This window comes from Podarcis gaigeae, assembly GCF_964106915.1.
Source record: "Podarcis gaigeae genome assembly, chromosome: 2".
Classification (NCBI taxonomy): Eukaryota; Metazoa; Chordata; class Lepidosauria; order Squamata; family Lacertidae; genus Podarcis; species Podarcis gaigeae.
In genome coordinates this window covers 39,366,938-39,392,562 of record NC_139679.1, presented here as the reverse complement: position 1 = coordinate 39,392,562, position 25,625 = coordinate 39,366,938, and the positions used below count along the sequence as shown (strand labels likewise).

The 25,625-nt window shown below is 41.9% G+C and overlaps 1 protein-coding gene and 1 long non-coding RNA gene across 6 annotated transcripts in view; one reads left to right on the top strand and one right to left on the bottom strand.

The window, feature by feature from the left end:
• Positions 1-25,625, top strand: part of GAS7 (growth arrest specific 7) — a 135,757-nt gene that overhangs the window by 99,268 nt on the left and 10,864 nt on the right. For all 5 annotated transcript variants that reach the window (XR_014560975.1, XM_083725902.1, XM_083725903.1 and 2 more), the window contains exons 4-11: positions 651-736; positions 6,287-6,340; positions 12,863-12,952; positions 14,811-14,926; positions 18,744-18,818; positions 21,165-21,243; positions 23,550-23,678; positions 24,212-24,335. Coding sequence is in view for 4 of the 5 variants with exons in the window: in XM_083725902.1 (XP_083582028.1) it covers positions 651-736; positions 6,287-6,340; positions 12,863-12,952; positions 14,811-14,926; positions 18,744-18,818; positions 21,165-21,243; positions 23,550-23,678; positions 24,212-24,335 (753 nt within the window). In the remaining variant the exon portion in view is untranslated. The remainder of the gene's footprint in view (positions 1-650; positions 737-6,286; positions 6,341-12,862; positions 12,953-14,810; positions 14,927-18,743; positions 18,819-21,164; positions 21,244-23,549; positions 23,679-24,211; positions 24,336-25,625) is intronic.
• LOC310838530 lies at positions 2,668-6,341 on the bottom strand. Its single transcript, XR_014561023.1, has 2 exons — positions 6,231-6,341; positions 2,668-5,065 (listed from the first exon to the last, which is right to left on the bottom strand). It is a non-coding gene; the product is annotated as an uncharacterized lncRNA (long non-coding RNA).

Sequence of the window (25,625 nt, the reverse complement as noted above, 5' to 3'; positions counted from 1 at the left end):
CGTCTTATGGAGTGAATGCAGGCTCGATGGCTTCAGCGAAAGCAACCTGAAGCCTCCGAAGTGCAGACTCTCCTGGCTTCAGGGATAGCCGCTGTGCTCCGGAGGCTTTGTGTTGCTTTCGCTGAAGCCATGAAGCCTGCATTCGCTCCATAAGCAAGACTCTCCTGGCTTCAGGGCTAGCCGCCTGAAAAGGAGAGCTGTGCAGCGCCCCTTCAGCAAAGCGGGAGGAGAAATGGAAGGAGCTCCGTTTCTCCTGCCGCTTCACTGAAGGGGCGCTGAGCAGAGAGGGGGAGAATTTTCTTTTTCTTGTTCTCCCCCTCTAAATCTAGGTGCGTCCTATAGAGCGAAAAATGCGGTAAATAGTTGATCTATCTCAATAATGTCTTTGCAATTGATGTGTTCTAGTTGCTAAAATTGCTGCCTGCTTGCATGTATTTCTGCATAGATCGATCAATATATTATGTATTTCTGCAGAGTGTGTTTCATGTAGATTTGCTGCATTTGTGGTGACATTTTGAATTATACATTTACACTTGGTCATGTATGCCAGGTAAATTACTTAACTTTGACGAAGAGCCTCAGAGATGGTAAACTCATTTTTTCCCATCTTTTTGAATTACGCCAACTTCTCCTGTATCTTTTCTTTACAGTGAATGGGTATCACATACCAGGAACTTTGGTACCCCAACTAGAACCAAGCCACATGAGTCTCCGCAAAGTCAGCAGTGACCCCCAGGTAAGCACAGAAAATATTCCTGGATGTAGATGAAGGCTTTTATTTTCTATGATTGTTTAGAAATAGTGCTTGTGGATACTTCCAGTGGGATGAAGGACTGAAAGCAGTCTTCGTTCACTTAGATGTGCAGCAGTGATAGTTCAGTCTTTTAGTCCAAATTGTGCTGTGAACCTCAAAGTCCTTGTATTCCTGAACACGCTCTCTCCCTCTCCCCTCCCCCTCCCCCTTCTATTTTTATCACTGGAAGCTCTTATTGATCTTTCTCAACTTTAGCCATCTGTGATCATTTTGTAGTATGGAGTTTTTCGGGCTAGGTACCCAACATGCTTTCTTTTTTGTCAACATTGAATTGGAATTTGTTGTACTTCTAGTAGCTGTTTGAGTGAGCATCCTCTTGCTATTGTACCATGAGACACTATAATCAAGATGATTTTTATTATCCATGCATTCTTTCCTAAATCTTGGAAGATTACAGCTATATTTCATAGCAATGCATTCCACGCTGTCTCAAAGTCTCCTTCACCCGCTACAGTACTGGAGAAAAAATTCACCAACTTGTTAGAAGTTTTTTTTTGTAGGTTTTTGGTTTTTTTGCAGAAACATGTGAGTTAAATCTTAGGTCATAAACATTCTAGAGCTTTATTTTTCCCACTCAATTTAGATATGCCGAATATCTGTATAGCTCTACTCCTCTTGCCATTATTACTATATTATTGAAGTCTGCATTAAAGCCTGTTATGTAATTTGGGCTGCTTCCACACTGGTCACTTATTGTGGAACAACCATGCTTTGTTCACTCACTGTTTATGAGATGTCTGCATAACATAGTGATCAAACGTCCTCCCCCCAAGTTTTCTCTATTCAGCTTCCGTTTTTGTGGGGTTGTTTTTTTTAAAGAACTCAGAAAAATGTGGATTTTTATTTGTTTGGGTTTTTTTATCACAATGTAAGCACTATACAATATATCCCATGTAGGTGATCCATCACACAGCTGTTCTGGCTTATACAGGCCAGTTACGGCCTTCATAGATTTTGTTCTAGCAATTTCCTTCTCTATAGTCTGTCTCATCTCTCTCGGAATCAGCTCTATCACTTTAACTGTCCCCTTCTCAAATAGCATTGCTTTGGTATTCCTTTCCTCTCTCCCCAACCCTGCACATCCCAAATTGCAGTACATCCCACACAATGGTCCCAATGAAAATTGCTACACACAAGATTTGGGGTTGGGGAAGGAGTGGCTTCCCACTCAGCTATAGAATGTTATTTGGATTCCAGACATTGCTGTCCCACCTACAGCGTAAAGCAGAACAGCACTGCTTGCATACTGCTTAATTGTCACCATCTGTAAGCACTCTTGGTTACTGATGCTTTTCCGCTGTCTAAGAAAATCTAGGGATTTACCTTAGCAAACAGCATTTGAAAAGTACAAGCTACTGTTCACTGTATCTTCCAACAACTAATTAACATTATTTGGGGTCCTCTGGAAATCTAAGGCATGACAGCTGGACATAGCTGAATTATGAAGGGCTAGCATGTTTGAGTGATTGCAGTGTTGAACCTGAGATCCAAAACTCTGTTAAATCATTCATGTGTGTTTAAATAAATCTGGTGATTTAAAGCCATGAGCTCGCAAACGGGCTTTGGCAAGTTGCTGTTTCTAGCCTCAGTTTCTGTTCTGTAAAAAAGTTTATAATAGTCATAGTATAGCTGTGAGGCAAAGCATACTGCTACCCATAGAATATTGCTTTCTCCCAGTTCTCTGTGCTTTAAGGATTCATGTAGGCCAATTTCGCAAATGATGCTAAAATTGATTTTTGCATTTCTCCTCCCCACCCCTCACTGATTTTTTTGCATTTCCTGTATCTGTACATTCAAGTTTGAAAAGCCACATTAAGTCTGGGTTGTTGTTGTTGTTGTTGTTTTTAAAAAACAACAACCAGCTTTCTTCAATCTTATTCTACACTAACGATGATTAAAAAATGTTCCTGGGCAGGGACTCACACATTTCTGTTCATCGCTTGATGACTGTAATATCAAGTACTTTCTTGTATTGTGCAAACAGCCATCGCAGATCAAACGGCACTTTCATATCTGCTGACATCATTTCAGCGCAATATGTTCCAGCTGTGTTTGCAGCTCATAACATTCATTTTGTTTTTATCCCACCCATCCTCCTGAGATTTGAATAAAAATGAGCACGTGCACAGCAACTCTGTGCAGGGGGGCTGGGAAGACAAGATAGTGACTTGCTCAAGACAACCCAGGGAGGAATAAAGCAGAGCAGAGATTAGAACCTGCACCTTCCCTGTATAAACCCAATACTGGAGCCACTGCCATGAAGTCATTGAACTAGCCATTCCGTGGGAAAGGGCCATAGCACAACAGTAGGGCATCTGCTCTGCATGTAGATGGCCCCAGGTTCAAGCCCCAGCATCTCCTGGTAGGGTTGGGGGAAAGACCCCCTACCAGAATCCTGGACAGCAGCTGCTGGTTAGTGAAGACAGTAGTGAGCTAGAATCTAGATGACCTAGAGGTGTGACTCTCTAGAGGTGTGAGAGCCAGTGTGGTGTAGTGGTTAAGAGCTGTAGACTCGTAATCTGGTGAACCGGGTTCATGTCTCCGCTCCTCCACATGCAGCTGCTGGGTGACCTTGGGCTAGTCACACTTCTCTGAAGTCTCTCAGCCTCACTCACCTCACAGAGTGTTTGTTGTGGGGGAGGAAGGGAAAGGAGAATGTTAGCTGCTTTGAGACTCCTTTGGTAGTGATAAAGCAGAATATCAAATCCAAACTCTTCTTCTTGTTCTTCTCCTCTATAAGGCAGCTTCCTGTGTTCCTATGGGTGAGGTGTTTGTGCATGTGTGAGAGTAGGTCACCAAAAAAACTCTTAAGGGCTGACTAAAAAGTGTTGCAAAATGTCAGAGAAGAAAGTGTGCATTGATAAGACAATTATTTGTTACGTGACCATGGTTCGGAAATTTTTTTCTGCTTTCAGTTCACTGAGCCCTGCTTGAGTCAAGCAGGTCATATGTGAGAACACGGAAAACTTGGTTTTAAAAGCTCTGAGTACCTTGTAGACTCTGTGGGTGCTTTTTCCCTCTTTTTCTTCCCTGCTCATTCCCCTCACTTCCTCCCCTTAATGATGCCACCAGGAAAGAGGCGAAGAATAAAACTAGATTTTGCATCGTGTCTTCACTGTCTCTAAAATAAGCATATGGCTGGAGTGGGCACACCAAGAGAGTGATCTTCTGAAATCTTCTCTTCCTCCCTTGCTCTCCCTGAGGCTGAGAAGCCTTTTCTAAATTGTTGGCAAAGTTGTTCTCCTTTGCCCCTGTGAGTACTTTGTTATCACACAGTAGTGTCTTTATGAAGAGAGGCAGAGGTAGTTGAGGAAGTAATTCACCTCTGCCTTTCCTAAGCGAGAGTATACAACACATCTCCTGTAGCGTTGCATATCTCACTTTGGAAACTCTTGGACCTTGATCTGTAGGTGATTCTTGCATGAATCCACCTTGCTGCTTTTTTGTAGTACTCTGGATGGTGATCTGTTTTGGATACTGGATCAAGAGTATCTTTGTAGGTTTAAGATCCTACTGATCTTTTCTAGTCTTACTTGAGGGCATGGCTGGTGGGTCCAGGGAACAGCTACTGTCTGACCTAATGGCTTTGCAGGTTCATAATTGGCTGCTTCAGCAGTTGTTGGGCAATAGGCCCGTAAATGAATCAGCAGCTTACAACACAGGTGAGTGCTCTTGTATTGGTTGTAGAGTGATGAGTGGGGAACCTACTGGGCCCCCTGGAAAGCATGGAGCTGAGTGAGACCAAGAATGCAGGAAGCTTGAAAGAATTTAAGGTGTGCCAGTGTTAACCAAGAAAACTTGAGTGTTTGGAAGCTCAAGGACTTAAGATTTGCTACTGTGTCTAGCAGTTTATTATGAAAGTGCATTGTAGAGGGGAACTCCATAACATATCCCCCCCCCCCTTAAAGATCAGGGGAGTTAGAAGCAGCATCATTTATTTTGGAGAGAGGATGGTGATTTAGAGTTCTTCATTACACAGTTCTTCTTTCCGCAGGTGCTAGCATCAGCTTTTGCGGCTGGACCAATGCCAATCTGCTGTTTGGGGCATACTTTTTTTCTGCTGTGTGTGGGCAACTAATGCTAACAAAGAGGGATATTTAAAAATTTATTACTTGCCTTCTCAGCATGAGATTAGAACATCTGAGGGAAATGGACTCATTTTCAGATTCTGGATCAGCAAGAAGCTTCCTTTGAGGGGTATTGAAGGATTCCGTTTCACATATGTGAGGATATTTTAAAGAACAATAGCAGCTGTCGGGGGGGGACATAAAGAGAAAGGCAAAAAGGCTTGTGTTCAAATTGCACCATAGCACGTATAGACTGGTTTCCGGGAGAGAGGTCATAGCTGGTAGAAAATGGTGCCTAAAGAAATTGTGGCATTTCTAGATTTCTGGAGTTTTGCACATAAAAATTAAGGAGACATGCGGGGGGACAGGACTGTTCTCTATCAGAGAGTATTAAGGCAGTCTTCTTCCTAGAATAAAGTTGTTGTGCTATGTTTGTCCTTGAGGTATTTTTTGTTACTCTGTGTAAAACTGGACAATGTTGCATAAATATTTCTTTGTGAGAGATAACCCTGGTAAGGACTACAAAGGACAAAACCCCCATAAATAAAAGCAATAAGGTTACAATGAATGGTGAAGCAGGACATGTTCCATCATGTTGTTAACTGTTGCACGGTAGCCTCAGACAGAATGGCATGCCAAACAAACACTTTAAAATAGGTGGCTGTTGACTCCATGTGCACTATACTTCTGTTTGGGGTCATTCCATTCACTGTCAGTCTGATGCAGGTGGGTTTTTTGTTGTGTTGTTTTGATGCTTTTGCTAATTTGCAGATGGACGCAGAAGGAAGCCTTGGGGATGCCTGCAGTGTGTTAGCAACAACACTGCAGAGACTTCCTCCTCACCTTGCTTCTCGAGTCCCAGCTTTTAAAGCTGGAGTGAGGGGGGGGGTGGCAGTGGGGCAAGTGGATGAGATGTGTGTGCAGTTGCGATATGAACCTAACAGCAAAGGAAGCCTTTGTGTACAGCAGCTGAACTGCGTGCGAAACGTAAAGCAGAGCTTCAAATAACTCTTTTAGGCACAGTAGCTAAAGAGCCCTGCTTCAGAGTTGGCACGCAGTGGAAGAGTTAATTCCAAAGCTAGGCACTGATTGGAAGGGGAGGTGTCGCCGTGTTTCGGATGAATTATCTGGCTGTACAGAGCTCGTGTGCTGCTTCGTGAGCACAGTGCAGGAGTCTCCCATGCAAGAGTTGAACTGTGACACCTCTGGGGCATGGAAAGAGGCTAAGCCAGAAAGCAGGGCAGAAAGGGAATCGCCTCCAATTTGGCTTGCACAAAGCACTGAGCACCCCTGCTTCCCACACACGCACACACAAGCACACACATACACCTTCCAGTAACTCAGAATACATACCATGTCGGATGTGGAGTGCAGTTTTGACGATGCCTCTTGCCTCTCTCCTCAGAGTCCTGGGTCCCCCTCACCTACTCGAAAGCAGAACAAGGAGACCACGTTCACGGTAAGTAGAATCCCACCGTGATGATCACCAGTCCAGTTGCTATGGTGATCTAGTCACCAGAGCAAGTAGCATTGCAGGGCAGGAGAGCCGTCAGTCCGTCTGTGTATGTGTTGATGTGTTGAATCCGTGTGAAAGGGTCTGCCTCATGTTTTCCAGATGTAAACACGGTGCCTGCTTTCCACAGCAGTAGCTGCATTGAAGCCATTTTTAAAAGGCTGGAGCTAGCAGAGAGCCTGTTAAAGAGAGACAGGAAAGAAATGTCAGAAAGCAAAAGGAGAGGGTGGGGGCACTTCTTTCTGCTGTGATTTTTAAATTATAGTTGCAGCAGTGTTTCCTTTTGTTCAAAGTTGCTTCTGGGTAGATGAAGCAATTAATAGCCAATGAAGTCATCTTAAGAATGGAGTGTTCCTGTGGGCAGCACACACAATGATAAAAAGTTGACAGTCAGGGTCCCCCCCCCCCCCAAGGCTGGCTTCCTTTGCAGCTTTGATGGATGACTGAAGGGGCTAAAGATCCATAGAAAGAAGAAGAATATTTTTTGAAAAGATGCCCCGTGAAGTTGTCGTAGTATGCACTTTGGCTGAGGTCGCGAACATGCTAGATATTTCTCAGTAGGAGAGGATGAGATGCAAGCCTTTGAATCCTGGCAAACCTCTTTTGACTCCTTAAGTCCAGAAACTTATTCATTATTGCTCAGAAACCTGGCCCAGCCATCCGGGCTCCATGGTTAACAAAATATTTGATTTGATTGCAATGATTTAAGAGAGAGAGAGAGAGAGCGCGCGAGAGCGAGGGGTGGGGGACATTTCCCTGTGGAAGTGTGAGGTTCGCTCTTTTGCTAGCTACAGCAGTGGAAAGGAATTTGTTGAAACAACATGACACATCTCAGTGTGAATTAGAGCACCGGGAGTGGTGGTGGAGAGAACATTAGGGGGACTAGAATATGAGCTGGTGATTAGTGTCAGTGCTGTTTTCTTTGTGACAGGATTGGTGTTTGGTGCTGCCACTCAGTTTTCCCAGGTTTGAGATTTAGTTTGAATGTTTCTGCCTCCTTCACCCCCCTTTCATGGTTTGGGTTCTCTAAAACGAGAGAGAAAACACAAGCAAAAACTGCTCATTTGGTATGGGTGTTGGACTTCAGGTGTGTCCCTCCCCCCCCCCCCGGATTTTGCACTTTATGGAAGAAATAATGCACACTCTCAATGGCTTACACTTAATCTCAGTTGAAAGGGACGTAAAGCAGCAACCTCAGATCTTGTGAAGGGTGTCTGGGGCTGTTTCAGCATTTTTTGCTCCGTACTTCACCCCATCAACATGAAACAAAACAAAACCCAGAACTTAAAAGGGGGGTGCAGGGGGTGTAGAACAGCTGGCTGTGTACAGAAGACCTAGCTTTGGGGATAACCCCATTCAGTCAGAGGCAGTTGAAGAAACGGAAGCAGTGTGTTTTATCACTACTGCTCAGCTGCCATACATGTAGTAACAAAATTGAAGGCTGAAAGGGGTGATTACCTTAATCCTAAGGCACAATTACATTGCAGCTGGAGTTAGGGATGATTCAATCCATTGTGGTGCCCTGGTTAGGCACCCCTGGGTTAAAGTGCTGTACTGTGACTTGGGAGACCAGGGTTCAAATCCCCACTAAGCCATGAAATTCACTGGACAGTGTTGGGCCACCCACCAACTCTCAGCCTGACCGAACTCATGGGGTTATTGTGAGCACCTTGGAGGAAAGTCAGGGTAAAATAAAAAATACTGCTCTTTGTGAATGGCTTTGTCAAGAATCATTACTGCATTTTTTGAAGCTCTTTGAGGCTACAGTAATATTTGGAATCAGCCTCATAAGTGGGTCGTCTGTATCATGGTTCTGAGTATCTGCATTAATATTGTACCTCCTGGGGGGTCAGCAACAGTGGTGCAGGCGTTTTTCTATATGGCCCATCTCATCCAAGTGGCAAATGGATTCAAATGTTACATCTGCCATGCAGTGTCCCGACCACAGTGAAATTATTTTTTGGCAGAACCATGCCACTGAGCTTGACCAGGAGTGGCAGCAAAGAACACATACATGCACGTACCGCACCACAGGTTCTCTCCCACTCTTTTCCTCAAGCCCAGCACTTGATTTTTAAGAAGGGATTTCTATTGGATGCCACAAAGAGTTCGCTTAGAATCATGGCATTGTAGAGTTGGAAAGGGACCCCAGGGGTCATCTAGTCCAAACCCCTGCAATGCAGGAAAATGCAGGCAACTCATATGGGAATCAAACCCACAACCCCGGCACCATGCTCTAACCAACTGAGTCAACTGGAGTTGCATCTTTCTTCTGAGGAATATGTTATGAAGTGCCCTTTTCAGCTGACTGAATTCACACATAATGCCAAACTCCAAGGACTGCTTGGTTCACTTCTCGCCTCCTCCTCCTCTGTCTGCCCCCTGCGCATCACAGTTTAGGACTTCTTTCTGTAGTTTAGAGGCCAACCAAAGTTGGTCTCAGTGTTGGAAATGCCAAATTATGGTTTGTGCTTCCGGTAAAGCGGGATTACCAGATTTGCAGGACAGCACAATCAGTCATTTGACTTTTCTGACACCGAGGCAAACTGTTGTTTGTCAATAAACCACAGTCAAAAGTCCTTCACAGTACATAGGAGTAGTCATAAGCTTGAGTGGCTCATTCCTGTTGCACCAAACTGTGGTTTAGCTGTATGTGTGAACACAGCCATGTTTCTCATGGGTAATATACAGAAGTTACTAACTTTCTGGGGGTAGTGGGTGAGAGAGGAGAAATGTTGAGTGTGCTTCACAACTGAAGTAATTTTTCTCAAAATTGGGTTCCCAGCTGTTATTGGACTACAACTCCCATCATCCCTAGCTGGTAGGGCTAGTGGGATGATGGGAGCTGTAGTCCAACAATAGCTGGTGACTCAAGTTTGAGAGACACTGATCTAAAAAGATAGGCATGTAAAACCATTAAGTCCGAGGTCTAAAAATTACCTAGCTTCTTCCTGTGACACAAACGCTCCTTTATATGCTCCTCTTCCAGTTTTCTCTGCTGCAGCACACAGGACTTAAAGATCTGTCTCACATATACACTCCCAGTGTGGCATTTTCTCCTACAGCAGTTTGATGAGAAATTGTGCTCTTAAAACTTGGTCACATCCAGTGGAAATACTCTGCTAAGAAGTTTTAGCAGAAATTCGAAACATCTGGAAATGTCTCCAAACCATGTTGTAGGCAAGTGATAATCCACCATGCAATGACACCCTTCAGGTGCCAACAAGTGCTAAAATATATATTTAAAAACCCTCTCTGCTGAAAATGAAGCAAGTTGACCTTTCTGGCAATTGACAACCTCATGAGAGGCTTAGAGTTACATATGTTGGATGTGGTTCTTTGCATTCCAGTGTCTCATAACTTCTGTGATCCCATCCTACGACTTGAATGAAACACTCTTTCTTTTGTGTTACCATTCCAGTTTTCATGGATGTTCATTTTCCTCCCTGCCAAAAAATAAAATAAAAATTCTGCTTGTTGCCATTTAATAAGAGCAACTCCAGTGCACTCTCTTGTTAGCATTACCAGCAAGGACACTTCTTTTTCTGTGGTGTTCCTATTCAGGTTATGACCAATTTCTGGCCACATTTGGATGATCATATCTATACCTAAGGAAGCCAAGTTATGAGCAAGCCTTTTGCTCACACACCCAGCACCTTTGTTCCTTTTCAGTGAGCCACAATATAAACCAGGAAGTCTCTAAACTTAGTTTTTGGTTTTTATTCATTCTGGGAAACTCTGGTTACTAGCATTAGAACAAGCCAGGGTATTCAACTATGAATTGGAGTTTGTTTAATATCCTGGCTTGTTCCAAGGTTTTCCTGGTTCGGACTTAACAGGAAACTGTAGTTAGTTAGAAGCTTCCTCATTTAATTATAGCTTGTACCAGACGGAGGGACAAGAAAGGAGGAAAGGCTCATTCATATCTTGGTTTATTAAACCGATATACGATTGTCTGAACCATTTCAGTCTTCATATTACAGAATCACCTTTGACTGCTGGACACCTTGACTTCTTTGTGCATGTGTTCTTTCTGGCTATCGGGTCAACCCAATTTATATGTATTTTGTAGTGTTTCAAGCTATACCCTGGAAAAGTGAAACAAATCCAAATGCATTGTCAGCTCAGCTACAACAGAAAAGATACACAGTGGTACCTCTGCTTATGAACTTAATTCGTTCCGGAGGTCCCTTCTTAACCTGAAACCGTTCTTAACCTGAGGTACCACTTTAGCTAATGGGGCCTCCTGCTGCTGCCACTCCGCCAGGGCACAATTTCTGTTCTCATCCTGAGGTAAAGTTCTTAACCCGAGGTACTTCTTCTGGGTTAGCGGAGTATGTAACCTGAAGTGTTTGTAACTCAAGGTGTTTGTAACCTGAGGTACCACTGTACCTTTGACTGTCCCAGTTGTCTGTTGGGCAGTGCCTGTTGCAAGTTCACACATGCCCCTAATCTGGATACCTTTGTTTGGGCAATTGAGCCTATTAACACAAGTAGGTGACATGGGGCTGTGCACAGCGTCCCCACTCACATTGTCCCCTTCCCTGCCTTACCATGTCCTTGGTCGTACTATTTTGGTTGGGAATGGCGTGAATAAGGCTTCCATCTGTGTTCACTTCAACATGTGGCACAGTTCAGGCGAACGCATGCAAATAGCCCCCTTTATACCTTCTTCACTCTGCATGGGACAATTGGAAACGGTGAAGATATGGCCAGTGCATGGGGTGATTATTGGGACTGGGATGGCATGTGCAGCCCCCTGCCTTCTGCTTGTATTCATATTTCTTTCATGGGTGTATTTAAAAAGTTTATTAATTTTTTTTAAAAAAAATGTTTTTCTTATATATATGGAAGTAGGTTTGCTCATCCACCCAAGCCGTTGTGTGGTTCTATAGAAAGGAGACAAGTCTAACCTCTCCTCCACATTTCTGGGAACATTTAGTTAAAAGCACATTTTTCTTTGAACTGTGTGTTCTTTCCCCATCCATCTCCAACACTAGAGCAAGCATCTTTGTTTCAAAAAGAGAGAAGCAGGCTCTTCCTCTCCCCTGGCAGGAAAACAGTGACATTTGAACAAGGCTTTTCCTCTTTTTTCTTCTTCAATGAGTGAGGTTATCAAGGTACCCCACAACAGAACTGGGTTTAGTGCCACCATAGCAATAAGGAGATAGGCACCTGTACATCCTTGATTTTGTCCTGGTGTTATTAGGAGAATCACACACACATGTCCCAAGTCCCCTTACAGGGCCAAGAGATTCATAGCTTAAAATAATTGTACGCAATAACTTGATCATCCTTTCCCTCCCAATTTTTGTGAGCGCATGCAGATTATATTTTAAATGTCCCCTACAGCTTCTTGATAGTGTTTGTCAAGTACACTGTAAGGGCATTTAAGGAGGTCTTTTTGGTCGCTCTCTAACTAGGAAGCTTCATCAAAGCTCAAGCCCACTAATCTCTCTAAACCACTGAGAACTTTGCATTTGGCATGCATTATAGTATCTGTTTCTTGTCCCAAGATGAAGCAGTTGGGTGGATTATAAATTTAAATAAATGCTTTCTGTCAGGCTTCATGAATTAAATTAGTGAATTATGGATCCAGAGAGGAATAATTTTCAGTTGCGCTTTTTAAAAAATATGCATTGGAGTGCAACATCTGAATATTAGTCTAATGATTTTATTATTAATCTGGTTTTCTCTCCATTGTGTCCATTAGCTTCACTGGGACTTTCTGTGTACTTCTGGCAGAGGCTGTTGTATAAAATTTGGTTTTCCATTTGTAAGATCCCTTAGGCAGCTTTAACTCATTTAATGACATCCGGTCCAAGGTAGAAATGGTTTTACCTAGAGCTGCTACTAGATTTCACCCAAAAGTGAAATGATAAGGCAAACATGGAGGTTCCTGTTTGGGTGAAACATTTGAGGAATTTCCACAGAGGCAAACATTTTTAGTGAAGTGGTTGCCTTTTGAATTTCATCACTAAAGTGAAATTGCAAGGCAAACATAAAGGTTCCTGTTTAAGAAGGAACATCCAAACAATTTTGAGGGTAGTAAGATTTAAACTGCAATCCTAGCCCCACTTCCCTGACCATAAACCCCATTGGATTCAATGCATGCTTGGACTTGGGCTTAGAAGTAAGTCCAGGTAGACATAGCTAGGATTGCGCTTTTAGTCTAACAATAAGTACTTCACATTCTTAGTTTTATCCTCCCTCTTCTTTTAAATAAAAGAAGGAGGCATGCAGGGTTTGATGATCAGAGATCCTGTTTTGCTTAGTCTGCTTCCTAGATATTGCAGCCACACAAAATCTCTTACATCTGCGTTCTATGACATCTCCTGGTTAAAGCGAGCATTACATTCAGCAAGAACCTAAGCCAGCTGCGTTGTATTTATGCAGCTTTTGTTTACATGCATCTATGTTTCTGAACTGCTTTGCACGTCCAATGTATTCCTCTTTCCTTTTTGTCAGATAAACTGTGTGACGTTCCCCCACCCTGACGCAATGCCGGAGCAGCAGTTGCTGAAACCTTCTGAATGGAGCTACTGCGATTATTTCTGGGTAAGTGAGCAGCCACCCATATGCTCTTTACTGCAGCAACCGGGATTCATACAGTACGTAGCATATTGCTAAAATCTCTGTTAGCAAACATGGTTAAAATCCAAGCTTGGAAGGAGGTGCATAAGATGTTGGAGAAGTTGTTTCCCCACCTCCACAACCTAATTGCATTGCAGCCATATTACACAAGACTGGGTGACTACAATGGGCTCCTATGTTGAGTCATATTCTGGGGCTTGTAACCCCGGAAGCCAGCATCATACAAATCTGGGCAGCATGTATGTGCTCAAGCACCATCTTCCTGATTTGCTGTCATCCCATCTGGTCCTCTACAAATGCATCGTGTTAAAGTGTAGCCCAGGCATAGGCAAACTTGGCCCTCCAGATGTTTTGGGACTACAACTCCCATCATCCCTAGCAAATAGGACCAGTGGTCAGGGATGATGGGAATTGTAGTCTCAAAACTTCTGGAAGTCTGAGTTTGCCTATGCCTGGTGTAGCCATTATTCCCCTTTCTTATCTTAGACCTTTCCAGAAAGGGGTCTGGTGTCCCCAGGATGCTGGGATGAGCTCTCTTAATAAGCTGATTGTTGATTGTTTGGCCTGGAGAGCTGGATAGTAATAAGGTAGTAATAAATTATCTGAGTATGGACTTTAGTTTTGGATTACAGCATACACATCCTTTAACTTTTGTAAAAAAATTGGAGTAGATAAGCTTTACAGAAATAAGAGAATTCCCTGCAACTTCAAATGTAATGATAACTTTAGAGGAGAATAGTATAAGGAACAAGATGGCCAAACTACTTACGCTGGACAAAACTCACGAGTAATCATCACCCAAGGACCCACAGCCCAATTGGACTGGAGCCTTGTTCTGTAATAAGTGCTTAGCATAATTCAGCTACAACATGATTTGTTTCATTCAGACACAGATGGTTGAAAGGGGAAGGGGAGTTTGCAAATATTATATAAGGGTAGGATGTAGTTTTCCTACACCCAGAATATTTGTGGTTGAGGGGCAGATGTTTTTGGTTTTTTGTAAACAATAAAATTAGATGATTTAGACTTCCTTGATAAAAAAAATTAATGTGGTTGTCTTCGCAGAGAATGAGGGCAGAGTGGAGTTCAATTGAGTTCCATGCATCCGAGGAACCATTTTGTTTTCTCTTTTACATTTCATGTGATATTTCCAAGTGCATGCAAAACGCTAGATGTACAGCATCAGAATTCTCTTGCACAACTAGAGGTTGCCAGAAATGCAAATCTTGCAGCACCCACTGTGCAATATTGCCTTGTAGGGATAAAGAAGCAGTAGGGAAACAACAAATAAGCGGGGGAGGGAGAGAGTGGATAGAAAAGAGGTAGGAACTGTCCAGGGAGCAAGGCTTGTGTGGTAGGCCAGGAGGTATTCTGAGTAAGAGTATGGGGAAGAGAAGCCTATATGCCAGTTTGCAAAAAAATATGTGTCTAGTTTTGACCTTGGTCGTTTGTCCCTGCCACAAGCATGGGTTGTTTTCTCCCTTATATTAATACTGTCAATTCCTATTAACACAGAATCTGCTGCTGTTTAACTACCTGTTTCATATATGCCAGAGCAGCCCCTAGTGGCAATGATCTGGTATTTGCTGGAAATTCTGCTAGCTCTATTGAAGTCGTCTTTGAAGATCCGCTAGCAGCTGTTGTATTTGTTGCATTAGGCAAAAATATCCTGAATAGAATTGCCAGCTTGTGACTTGGGGGCGTTTGAGGTAATTCTTAGCCCACTTTCTGATATCTGCTGCGTGCCGGAGCTGCTAAGTGCTTTGGCACATCTTCTGACGCCTCTAGTGTGGCATATATTCTAACTGCACGTTTCCTTTAGACTGATAAGAAAGATCCTCAAGGAAACAGCACCGTCTCGGGATTTGAAATTCTTCTTCAGAAACAACTGAAAGGAAAGCAAATGCAAAAAGAGATGGCGGAATTTATTCGGGAAAGGTAACTTGTAAATTCACTTCTTCTTTCATTGGTTTCTGTCTCCATTAGCGAGACACCTGCTTCTGTTAGTCCCTTAGTAAATAACTTGCTTTCACTTAAGCACACTTGGTCTTGAAAATTTGGAAGGAGAATACTAGCATGGATGGGTTCCTTGGCCTGTTCTGTCTTGACTACTTTATATTCCTACAGACTACCAGCAGTATCTTATTCTCACTTTCATAAGCTCATTTATCTAAAGCTTTGCAAATGGTTTATCCAAACATGAACACACGGCATTTATATTCAGCAAAAGGATCAACAGCTAACAAGTTTTTCAATCGGCATTGTGTATGGGGTTCTGGGCCAAATTCAGCAATTTGTGGCTATGTTAGCACTGTAGAAATGCTCAGTTTTAGAAACACATGCATTCATTTTTGTGAAATTAATGTAAAATAGTATATGATATCTGCTCTTGATGTTGTGGTTCACACAGATAAGATGCTGTATGCCTGCAGAGTTACCTGCCCTCCTTCTCATGCTTTCTGACATGCACCTCTGCCCAACACTTGTCCACAAGCTTGTATCACTGTGGCACTTCATGCTTATACTGTATCTGTCATAGGTGGTTCAAAATAAGTCAAGTGAGTTAGTGTGTCTTTCTCAATAATAAGATGGTTTGAAATATTCAGTGGCTGCAGTTGTTGTTTTTATGAATTCATGAACAGTAAGAAGCTATTGAAGTGATGTACAATAAGGTAATATGGGATAAAATACCAAAGATACTGAGTCTTAAAAACAATGAAGCCATTTTTAAAATTTGTTCAGTCAGTATTCCAGTAAACGTTCCAGTAAATGACTGGGTCACACTTCAAGGAAAGTCTTCTTAAATAAGAAGGCGGTGATAGCCACTCAGACATCAAGCAGGTGCCTAATTTCAGCTGGCAACTAATTCCAGAAGGGCCAGTTGATGGGTCTGATCCAGTTTCCCAGCCATACAATTCTGTAGCTTGGATCCTATTTTTCCTTCTGTGAAAGGAACAGAATTCACCCTCATGGAATGGGACTTTTACATCTTCTGCAGCCTGTAACCATCAAAACCTGCTCCTGGTGATTGGAAATGGTGTGGGAAATGTTGCAAATGGAATAGGGAGACAGTAGAAGTCCCTTATCATACATGAATGGAGGAGCAACATCTATATGCCCAGAGCTGCTCTTTATAACATTTGTCTATATGCCCGGAGTTGCTCTTCTTAGATGGAAGGACTTGAGAGAAGGACCTTAGATCCAGTGAAGTCTTTGGCTGACAGAAGGTGGGGAGGCGATTTTTTAAATAAATAAATAAATATCCCTATATACACACACCTGGGACCCCTTCCATGCTATTCCAGAAAGTCCCCCTACCCTCTAGAGTGGATTTTCAGAGTTCACAAGGGCTGTATGGGGGGGGGGGATGAGCAAAAATTACCTCCCCTAGTATTTTTCTGCAGGATTGTCCTGTAAACAAACAAACAAACAGAATGCTCAAGAGATCTCTATTTTCATCCCCTGTGTCTCCAGAAATCATAAAGCTGGGTTGTCAGATTTAAGAAATTCTGGTTGCAAACTAGCAAGGCATTTAATTTTTTCATATTGTTTGATATTAGTACAATCCCTGTATTTACTAAGGGTCCATTTTAATCTTCACTGTAGAGACTTAGGAATCATAGAAGTACAAATCCTCTTGAGTTCTCTCTACTTCACGATCTTCAGTGACTTTAGCACGTCCAGGGGTGGGGATCTTTCCTCATCCCATCCGGTCTGCCTCTGCTCTGCTAGAACATAGTTTAAATAACTCAAAATATATGCAGGACATGAAAGGAGAAGGCGCGAGAGAGAAAGATAAACAGTTATTATTTATAGCTGCTCATTATTTATAACTACTCTTAGAAGAAAAAGAGCACTGTTATAAATAGCTCTCCTAATAATAATAATAATAATAGGATGGAGATTTACTTCTCTATGGCTTGCAATGGAGAACTGGAACACTGTGTTCCAAGAGTGGACTTTGCCTGGTCAGAGGACAATGAAGGCGCCACTACCATTACCCATTTCAGTTGGACAGTGGTGAATTGGTAGGAAAACATTATATTGTGCCAGTGGAAAATCTTAAGCATAAGGACAAGTGGGAATCCTTTTGACAGAGTATAGATCATCAACAAATCCACACAACTCTTGAGCACAGAAAGTAACCTTTGGCACAAAATGGCAAATATATAAATATGTGTCCATAAATATATTACATAGCCATATCGCATATCTTCCATGGAAATGGGAGAGCAGAGGCCATTCACAGCTTTACAAAAGAAACAGTAGTTTACATGGATTGATATCGTTCTCACCTCTTCTTGGAAAATGTCTTTATCAAGGGGGAAACTTGGAAAAGCCCCCCAAGCAGTTTTTATCAAATAGTACAACTCCGTTTTTGCTTGACACTGAGATGTTTGGTTTGGATTGGGGGGGTTATTAAAAAAACAACACAATAGCAGTTTAGGCACCTGTCTCTTTGTCAGTGTCTTTTCTATGGGTGTATTTGACCCCCTACTTGGGAGACTATTGACTGCTCCCCACAGTGTTGGGGTGTGTGTAGGTATTTCAAATAGATACGATTTTAGCATAGTACAGAGCTCCACGATTTTAGCATAGTCCACAGACCAGAGTTGCATCAGCATCTGCCTTAAAAGGTGGATGGGGCTGCCCACCTGTCAGTCACGTAATGTAACAAATGACATCAAGTGTTTTGGTGCTTTGAAGTCCTGAAGTCAGGAAAAAAGCCTTCCTTTAGCAGTTCCTTGTTCTTTGTGAGGTGCTTTGAAGCCCTGACTTTGGCACTTCAAAGAGCAGCCAAACTGAGAAACCTTGGATGCACTCAGTGCTTTTTTTCTGTAGGTACTCAAGGGTACAGAGTATTGGCATCTTTCTTTTTCAAATGTTGTGAAAAAGTGAAAAAAGCACTGGGTGCACTAGAGAGTTTCCTCAGGGAGGAGTTCTCTCACACATCCAGACCAAGCTGGACTGAGCTCCCCACATATAATCCAATGTATGAGGGGTTCAGTCCTACTTAGCACTGAGTTTGGATGCACAACAGAGTTTCTTGCAAGGGGTGCCTTTGCCTATGGAAATTTCATGGAGGGGATGGTATGGCCAGGAGGAAGAGTGGGGGGAGCCTGAGGATTTGGAGCTAAAGGAGTCTGTGAATGATCCCAGTAGGGTGGAATTGGGGTCTCAAGAAATGTCTGATGCCAAGGGAAGGCTAGGAGACCTGGAAGGGGAAGATTCAGACCCTGAGGAAGACCAAGCAGATTGTCAAAGGGCTACTTGTTCATCACACCTTATTTATCAGCCTGTTTGTATTGATGGGGCTATGTAGAACAATGGAATATCTCACTATGAGGAGTAGCAGAGAAAGATCCTCTTGCAGGTGGATCCTCTTGCATCATAAATACATTTTTTGACTTAAAGAAAACCGAAATCTTGCTTTGGCTTCTGGTAAGAGCTGGACTAGATTCAGCTGTTTTGACAAGTCAGAAAGAGCTGTCTAACCTGGTTCCACATACCAGGGAGGTGGAGCTGTTTTGTCCTGTTACACACAACTTATTCTTTCCATCATCATAGATATATGGGGTTAGGGTTGAAGACACAAGAATTGACCTGTATTACCTTGGTGAGGATTTTCAATAATGATTACTCAGCTTGTTGGGTTTTGCAAGTTGAGTTATACAATGTGTGAAAACATCTATTGTAATGTGAGATACTGTTCTTCTAAATGATATATTTCTGCTGGTGTTCTTCCGTTCTCCAGGATAAAGATTGAGGAAGAATATGCCAAGAACTTGTCCAAACTATCACAAAACTCATTGGCTGCCCAGGAAGAAGGGTAAGGTCATATTCTTACCATTGTGAGAGTGGATGAAATCCCATGTAGCTATAAAACCTGTGCCTTTACTTAAATAATTTCTCCGCTCTTTCTTGTTTTCTGTCTGGGATCGACATTGGACCCTGGGTCCATCCTGTGTGGTTTCTTTCTTTGGAAACAGCACAAGAATGAAAGGTTGTAATTTGTTCTCTGTGGGGGAAGAAGAGGATCAGTTGCTCACCTGTCCATTGAAAAAAATGAAAAGAAAAAAGTGTATTGATACTTCAATAATGTGTTAAGTGTTTGGAAGTTAGAAGAGAAAGTAAGGAAAAGTAAGGATCCTAGAGAAATGTACCTCTTTTCTTTCCGTGGAAGTTTCAATCCAGCACAGCTGTATAGCAGGCCAGCTGCCAAGTAGCAGTAAGCCATAGTTAATGTCTTATTGAGACAGAGCAGAGCACACTGCCTGATTACTCCTGCTTTGTGCCTCACCAGTGGGAACAACCAGCCATGAATCGTTGGCTTGTTGTCAGGTCCAAACTGGGATCAGATAAGCAAGCCAGCAACAAACATTGGCTTTATGTCGATGAGTAGTCATGGTTTGTTAGAGTGAAACAAACCACATCTCAGGTTCAGGCTTCATGGCTTGTTTCTCCCACTAGGGGACAAGCTGGAGTGGAAGCGATTGGGCAATGTGCTCTAGCACACTGTTCAGTCCAAATAAGCCTTTAACCGTGACTTACTGTTATTTGCCAATGCGGTCAATGAGCATATATAATGCAGCCTTTTGATACATTTCATTTTTCTTGCGATGGGGATTTGACCATGTTTTATGTCCTTTCCAACTCAGAAATGTGATTCACATTTTATTATAAGTCTTTGCAGTTCCATATATTCTAGGTTTGCTGTGGCGTCTGATGAGGTGGACCCTACTCTACAAAAATATATCCCAAAATAAATGTTAGTCTTTAAATAAATTTGTTCATCTAAGGAGTCTCTACAGACCCTTTGATGTTTCTTGCCACAGAGTATAATTGAATCGCAAACATCTGATAACTTAGTTTGCTCCCTTAACAAATTCCTTGTTCCTTTTAATGTTTGTGTCCTCCTGGAGGAGAGTATATTGATTGCAGGAATTCACAGTTTATTCATTTTCTACTCTGGAGGACAAGAGGAATTTTAATGGGGCATGCCTGCATACCAAATACTGAATTGGGTTTCTGCTTGGATGCATTCAATTCCTGGTTCCAAAAGAGATGTAGGCAAAATAATCCCTGCCTTGTACAAATACTTTGGATTTCAGCATGTCCGTCTATAGTATTAAGATGGCTTTCAGACACTAGCAAACTGTCCAGTATCATTTACTTACCCTGTACGTTTCTTCTGTTTCAGTGGCTATGGAACTTATTTAATTTTTGTGATATGGGGGGGGGGGGGGACACATGTAGCAAGGCAGATTAACTTTCTTTGTCACCTGGCATTCATTACATTTATATACTGTCTTTTTCAATGATGAAACTCATGTAAACTTCCAGCTCATTTCCTAAACTGATAGCCATTATGTTATTATTCTCTCCACTAGACTAATTCTCACAAGTTATTGGACACTTTGCTTGGAGGAGCTACTAAGAGTTTGGAAGACATGTTTGAAAAGGCTATTAAAAGAAATCACATTGTTTATTTTCTGTCACCTGAGAAAATTAATTCAATTCTCTGTGTTGTCATGGGCTCATTTCAATTGTTTGACATTTTGAGGCTTAAGAAACAAACAAACAACTCATCCAAACAGCTCCTCATTAGGTAAAACCTTCCTAAATGTAATTGGAGTCTGATGGGAGACACTCTGGATCTAATCAACATTTTATGGCTACTCTACATATTATGCTTCAATTTATGGTTAAGCTATCCCTTTTGGTATTTAAAAAGTATCAAATTACACACTCGAATCAGTAGCTGAAGAAGTCATTAGTTACCTCTGCTGAATTATTATAACTACAAGTAAAAGCACAGGTAGAAAAGTTGTTAGTTTGTCTCAAATGAATGGTAATTATGAGCCTAAACAGCACTAAGGAATTGTGAGCGTAATTTATTCCAGGGGGTGGATGGGGGAAATGGGATGAGATTTTGCTGAAAATAATTATGCTCATCTTCCTTCCCCCAAATGTGAATCTGAACATGAGTCTAGAGAGGAAAAATTATGTAAGATAATTTACATTTTTTGTCTTTTGAGTTCAGCACTCTGAAATGCAACTGTTCCCATTATGTGTAGTATTTGGAATGCTACTGCTAACAGAAGCATACGTTTGTAATGATGAGAATTGGATGCTAATGAATGAGTAAATTTCTTACCCGTAACATATGTTTCAGGACGCTTGGAGAGTCTTGGTCTCAGCTGAAGAAAAGCCTGGCTGATGAAGCAGAGGTTCACCTCAAGTTTTCCTCCAAGGTAATCACTTCATAAGGAATCTTCTGTGTGGGGTTGAGACCAGCAGAACATGTTTTCTGAAAACTGGGGTGCAGTTTTACATAAAAGCTGCATTTGTGGGATTTTCATGGGTAAACTGGATAAGATGTCTGGAGAACAGAAGGATCCCAGTGAGTTGCTTTTTCCCAAAATCAGAAGCTATTTAAGCAAATGACTGTTGTGGCCCTCTAATGCTGGATGATAGGAAGCTGCCTTTCATCAGGCCAGACTGTTGTTTACTCTGGCTGGCAGTGCTCTCTTACATAATCTGTTCTGCAATCCTTTTTTTAAGTGGGGATGCCTAGGTTTGAACTTTGGACCTTCTGCACTCAAAGCGTGTCCTTTGCCATTGATCTGTGGTCCCTTCATTGATTCCTAAGAAAGCACCATATGCAAACTTTAGGCATGAACCAGCCAAAGTTTTATTATTATTATTATTATTATTATTATTATTATTATTAAGTATTTTCCGTTTTCAAAAGTTTACAAATACACATCTTACTGTCTTGTACTTCCAATACAAATACATGTCAGACTTCCCTCCCCCCCTTTTGTGGTTTCTTATTTAAATTTTTAACACTGCATTTTCCACTTTACTCCATTTTTTAATTGTTCGACAATTAATCTTAATTATACTTTTAACTGCTTAAGTTAACCCTACCAATGCACTTAGTTGCATACCATGATTTTTCAAATATTCCACAAATATTCCCCACTCCTTAATAATAATAAAAAATTCTCTTGGTTTCTTAGCACACCCGTTAATTTTGCCATTTCAGCGTAATCCATCAGTATAGTCAGCCACTCTTCCTTAGTTGGAACAGCATCCTCTTTCCATATCTGGGCAAATACCATTCTTGAAGCAGCCAAAGTTGATCTTTTTCAAGTCCTATGAGTCAAGTCCATGGGAGAGATTAAAGCATTAAAATAGTGAAATCTGAAAGCTTTTATCATTGAATTGCGCTTCCGATTAAAAATAATAAACAGGCTTATTCAAAGGTTAGCAGCTTAGAAATAAGCAGAAAAATAGGTTAGCACATTGTGGAATTATCACTTAATTGGGTGCATATCCTCTGATAGAGACAAGTTCTGCAAATAACTTTTTTCCATTTTCATCTGATAAATTTGCCAGTTTCCTTGGAATCACAATGCTCAAGGCTGCAAGCTCAGTTAATGTGGGTGGAGTTTGGTGTATGAGTTGTGTGATTACTGCATAATATGTGTGCTGGGGGCGGTATTCAGTCTGAAAATCTGGGATGGGTAGAAATTAACTACCTTCAATGCTATCACAGCACTGCTTTAGAAAGAAAACTATTAGTTCAAGTGACCTTTTTTCATCAGTCTGTGGCTGGAAGGAATCCTCAGCAGTCCCAAGACTATTGATTCAGCTGAATAACTGCCCTTCTCGTGATCAAGTCGTTAAGAGATTAGACAGCAGACAAATTTTGCCTGCTTCATGATTTCAATTGTTGCAGACATGTTGAAATATATACTGAGTCAGTGTTTGGCTGGTTATGTAGTACACATGCATCTAAGTCATGACTTGGGGTGGAAATGTCCTTCCCCTGGTTGCCTTTTTTGTTCCTGCAATTGGTTCAGACAGAATAGGTCTGCTTTGCAGACAGTACTGATGTCGTTGTGTTTGAGAGCCAAAACAGATGTGACCGGGAAATCCATGGCCAGATCTCCCAGCTCTTTTCTCTCTGTTAAATTGGGATGTGCAGCATTTTGACTGGCACACCGTTGCTGAAGGGAAAGGCTATTTTTTGAACACCCATTCCCCACCCCCACCCCGCCTGCACTTGCTAGTCCTGTTGGGGGAAATACAATACTGTTACAAGCATCTGTCTTTTTCTCTGAGGGGGGATAATAGCAGTTTCAAGGAGGAGATTTCAATCAGGAATACAGAACTTGGAGACAAGGCTAAAAATACTTTCTCCCCCGGTGCTGTTACTATTCCAATTGATGTCTGAAGTATAGTGCTCCTGGCATCCTGGAATCACCAGATGCTGCGGATAAGAAAATATTTTTAATTGTAATTGGGGTTTTTTATAAATTGTTCCATTATGGATATATTTGTCAGCATTGACTCCTTCAGAAGGATGGGTGGGATTTAACTTGAATCAATGAATAAATAAATAAATAAAAATAGAGTGTGTCACCCACACTACGCAAACTGGAAATTTCCTATGCCACACACCTTGAAAAAATTATGGCCAAAATAGAGGTGTATCAATTATCAGCCATTAATCCTTCCTCAACCAAATTTCCCTTGCCCTTTGTTTCAGCTCCAGGCAGAGGTGGAGAAACCCCTTCTCAACTTCCGAGAAAACTTCAAGAAAGACATGAAGAAGTATGACCATCACATTGCTGATCTGAGGAAGCAGCTGGTTAGCCGGTATGCATCTGTGGAAAAGGTAAGCCAAAGCAGTCAGATGAGTTCATTTGAGGGGGTCAGTGGGCTGCCTGAAGGTTAGGGATAACTTGGCAATGCCACCTTCAGAAACAGACGATGATAGCTTATGTTTCTTCCCCGGCCAAATCTATTTTGGTTTGAAGAAACAAGTGCATGTAGTTCATACTTCAACTTTTTAGCGTGCCCTATATTAAGCCAAAGTAGCTGACTTCTCAGACGAACATAGTGTAGATATTAATATTATTAAATGTTGTTTGCTCCAGCATTCCTAATGATTTAATAGTTGCCACATCTGAAGAACTACTCTGAAGAGCACCTTTAATCTTTTCTGTGGTGCTAAAACTATCACACAGAAGAGGAAGAATCTCTGTGTCTCATGGTTCATGTTCCAGGTTCATGGCCTCCAACAAGGGCATATGTTCCATATTGCAGTGATTAATTCTGAAAGAGGGGGAGGAATATGAAAAAGAGGAGGCAAATGGGTATTGTTTTTCTGCTGAGGAGGATTTCATGGCCATTTCTTTTTGTTTCAAGGCCCGAAAAGCATTATCGGAGAGGCAAAAGGATTTAGAGATGAAAACACAGCAGTTGGAGATAAAACTCAGCAACAAGACAGAAGAGGAAATTAAGAAGGCTAGGCGGAAGTCCACCCAAGCTGGTGAGTGAGGATAACGTGTGTTAAGAAGGCAGGGAACAGTGGTGTAAAAAGAACGTTAGGTGGAACAAAGTCCCTGCTGTTTTAGCTTAGGAGAAAACTTAAGTTTGGGAAGCACTATTTTGTGAGAGGATAAAGAGAGCACAAATGCTGACTGCCTCACTCCACTTCCCCAATGTGATGCCCCCCAGATGTTGTTGGACTACAACTTCCATCAGTCCTAGCCAGCATGGCTAATAGCCAAGGATGATAACAGTTGTGCTCCAACAGCATCTGATGGACACCAGGTTGAGGAAGGCTGACTAACTCCCTGAATCTTAACATTTGGTGTTGATCAGGGCTGAATTCATAACAGTTCCTTCCTTCTGGTTAGATTGCAAATATTTACTACAGACATCCCAAGGTTTAGGTGCTATTGATAAGTTCCAGGATTTAGCTTCTTTCCCCCCACAGAGGACCACTGTTACTTACATCTGAAAGACAAGAGGAGGAAATGTATGTAGAGCAATTAAGGAAAAGTGACCAATTATAGGGGTCTTTGTAATGCTGGAAGAGTCAGACAAGAGTTTAGTATATCAAATTGTCAACACTCCTTGAAGCTGGTTAGTTCAGTGATGTGACTTTCTGTGATTAAATTTGTCCATTTCCTCTCTGTTTCCTTGTATTTATGTTAAATATGTGACTAGCAGAAAGTAGTGCTGGAGGTGCTCTCTACATTCAACACTTCGTGATTCCATGTAAATTGCATTTTATAAAATACATACTCTCTGATTTGTACACTAGATGGCAGGAGAGATATTCACTACTATTTGACTCAAAAACCTTGCTTTAAAAAATCATATGATTTAAAAACAGCATTAGCCTGGGTCTGCTCCTGCATTTGTTCTGCTTGAAAACAATATTTGAGGTTTCAGGTAGCAGTAGCATTAGAATGATCCATGCTGAAACTGATAAGAGGAGCAGCTTTTCCTGCTGCTTACCAGCATGCTGCAACGTGAGGGTAGCAGTGAGGGTTAGGCTGGGGCGCTTGATTGGCTTTACTCATATGACATCACTGCTGCCTTCTGCACCTCTGCACCATTCTGGTACATGGAAGCAATTCTGCTGTGAGGAGATCAGGTATATGGTTCCTCTCCCCCCCCCCCCCCCCCCGGACAGCTACTCCTGGCCAGTAAAGAGAGTTTAACAAAGGGAAGCCATAAAACAAGCATGGATTACCCATTTGACATAGCAAATAAATATCCAAGGCTTGGGGAAAAAACTCCATTTTGTTTCCTCACTGAACTGTAATTT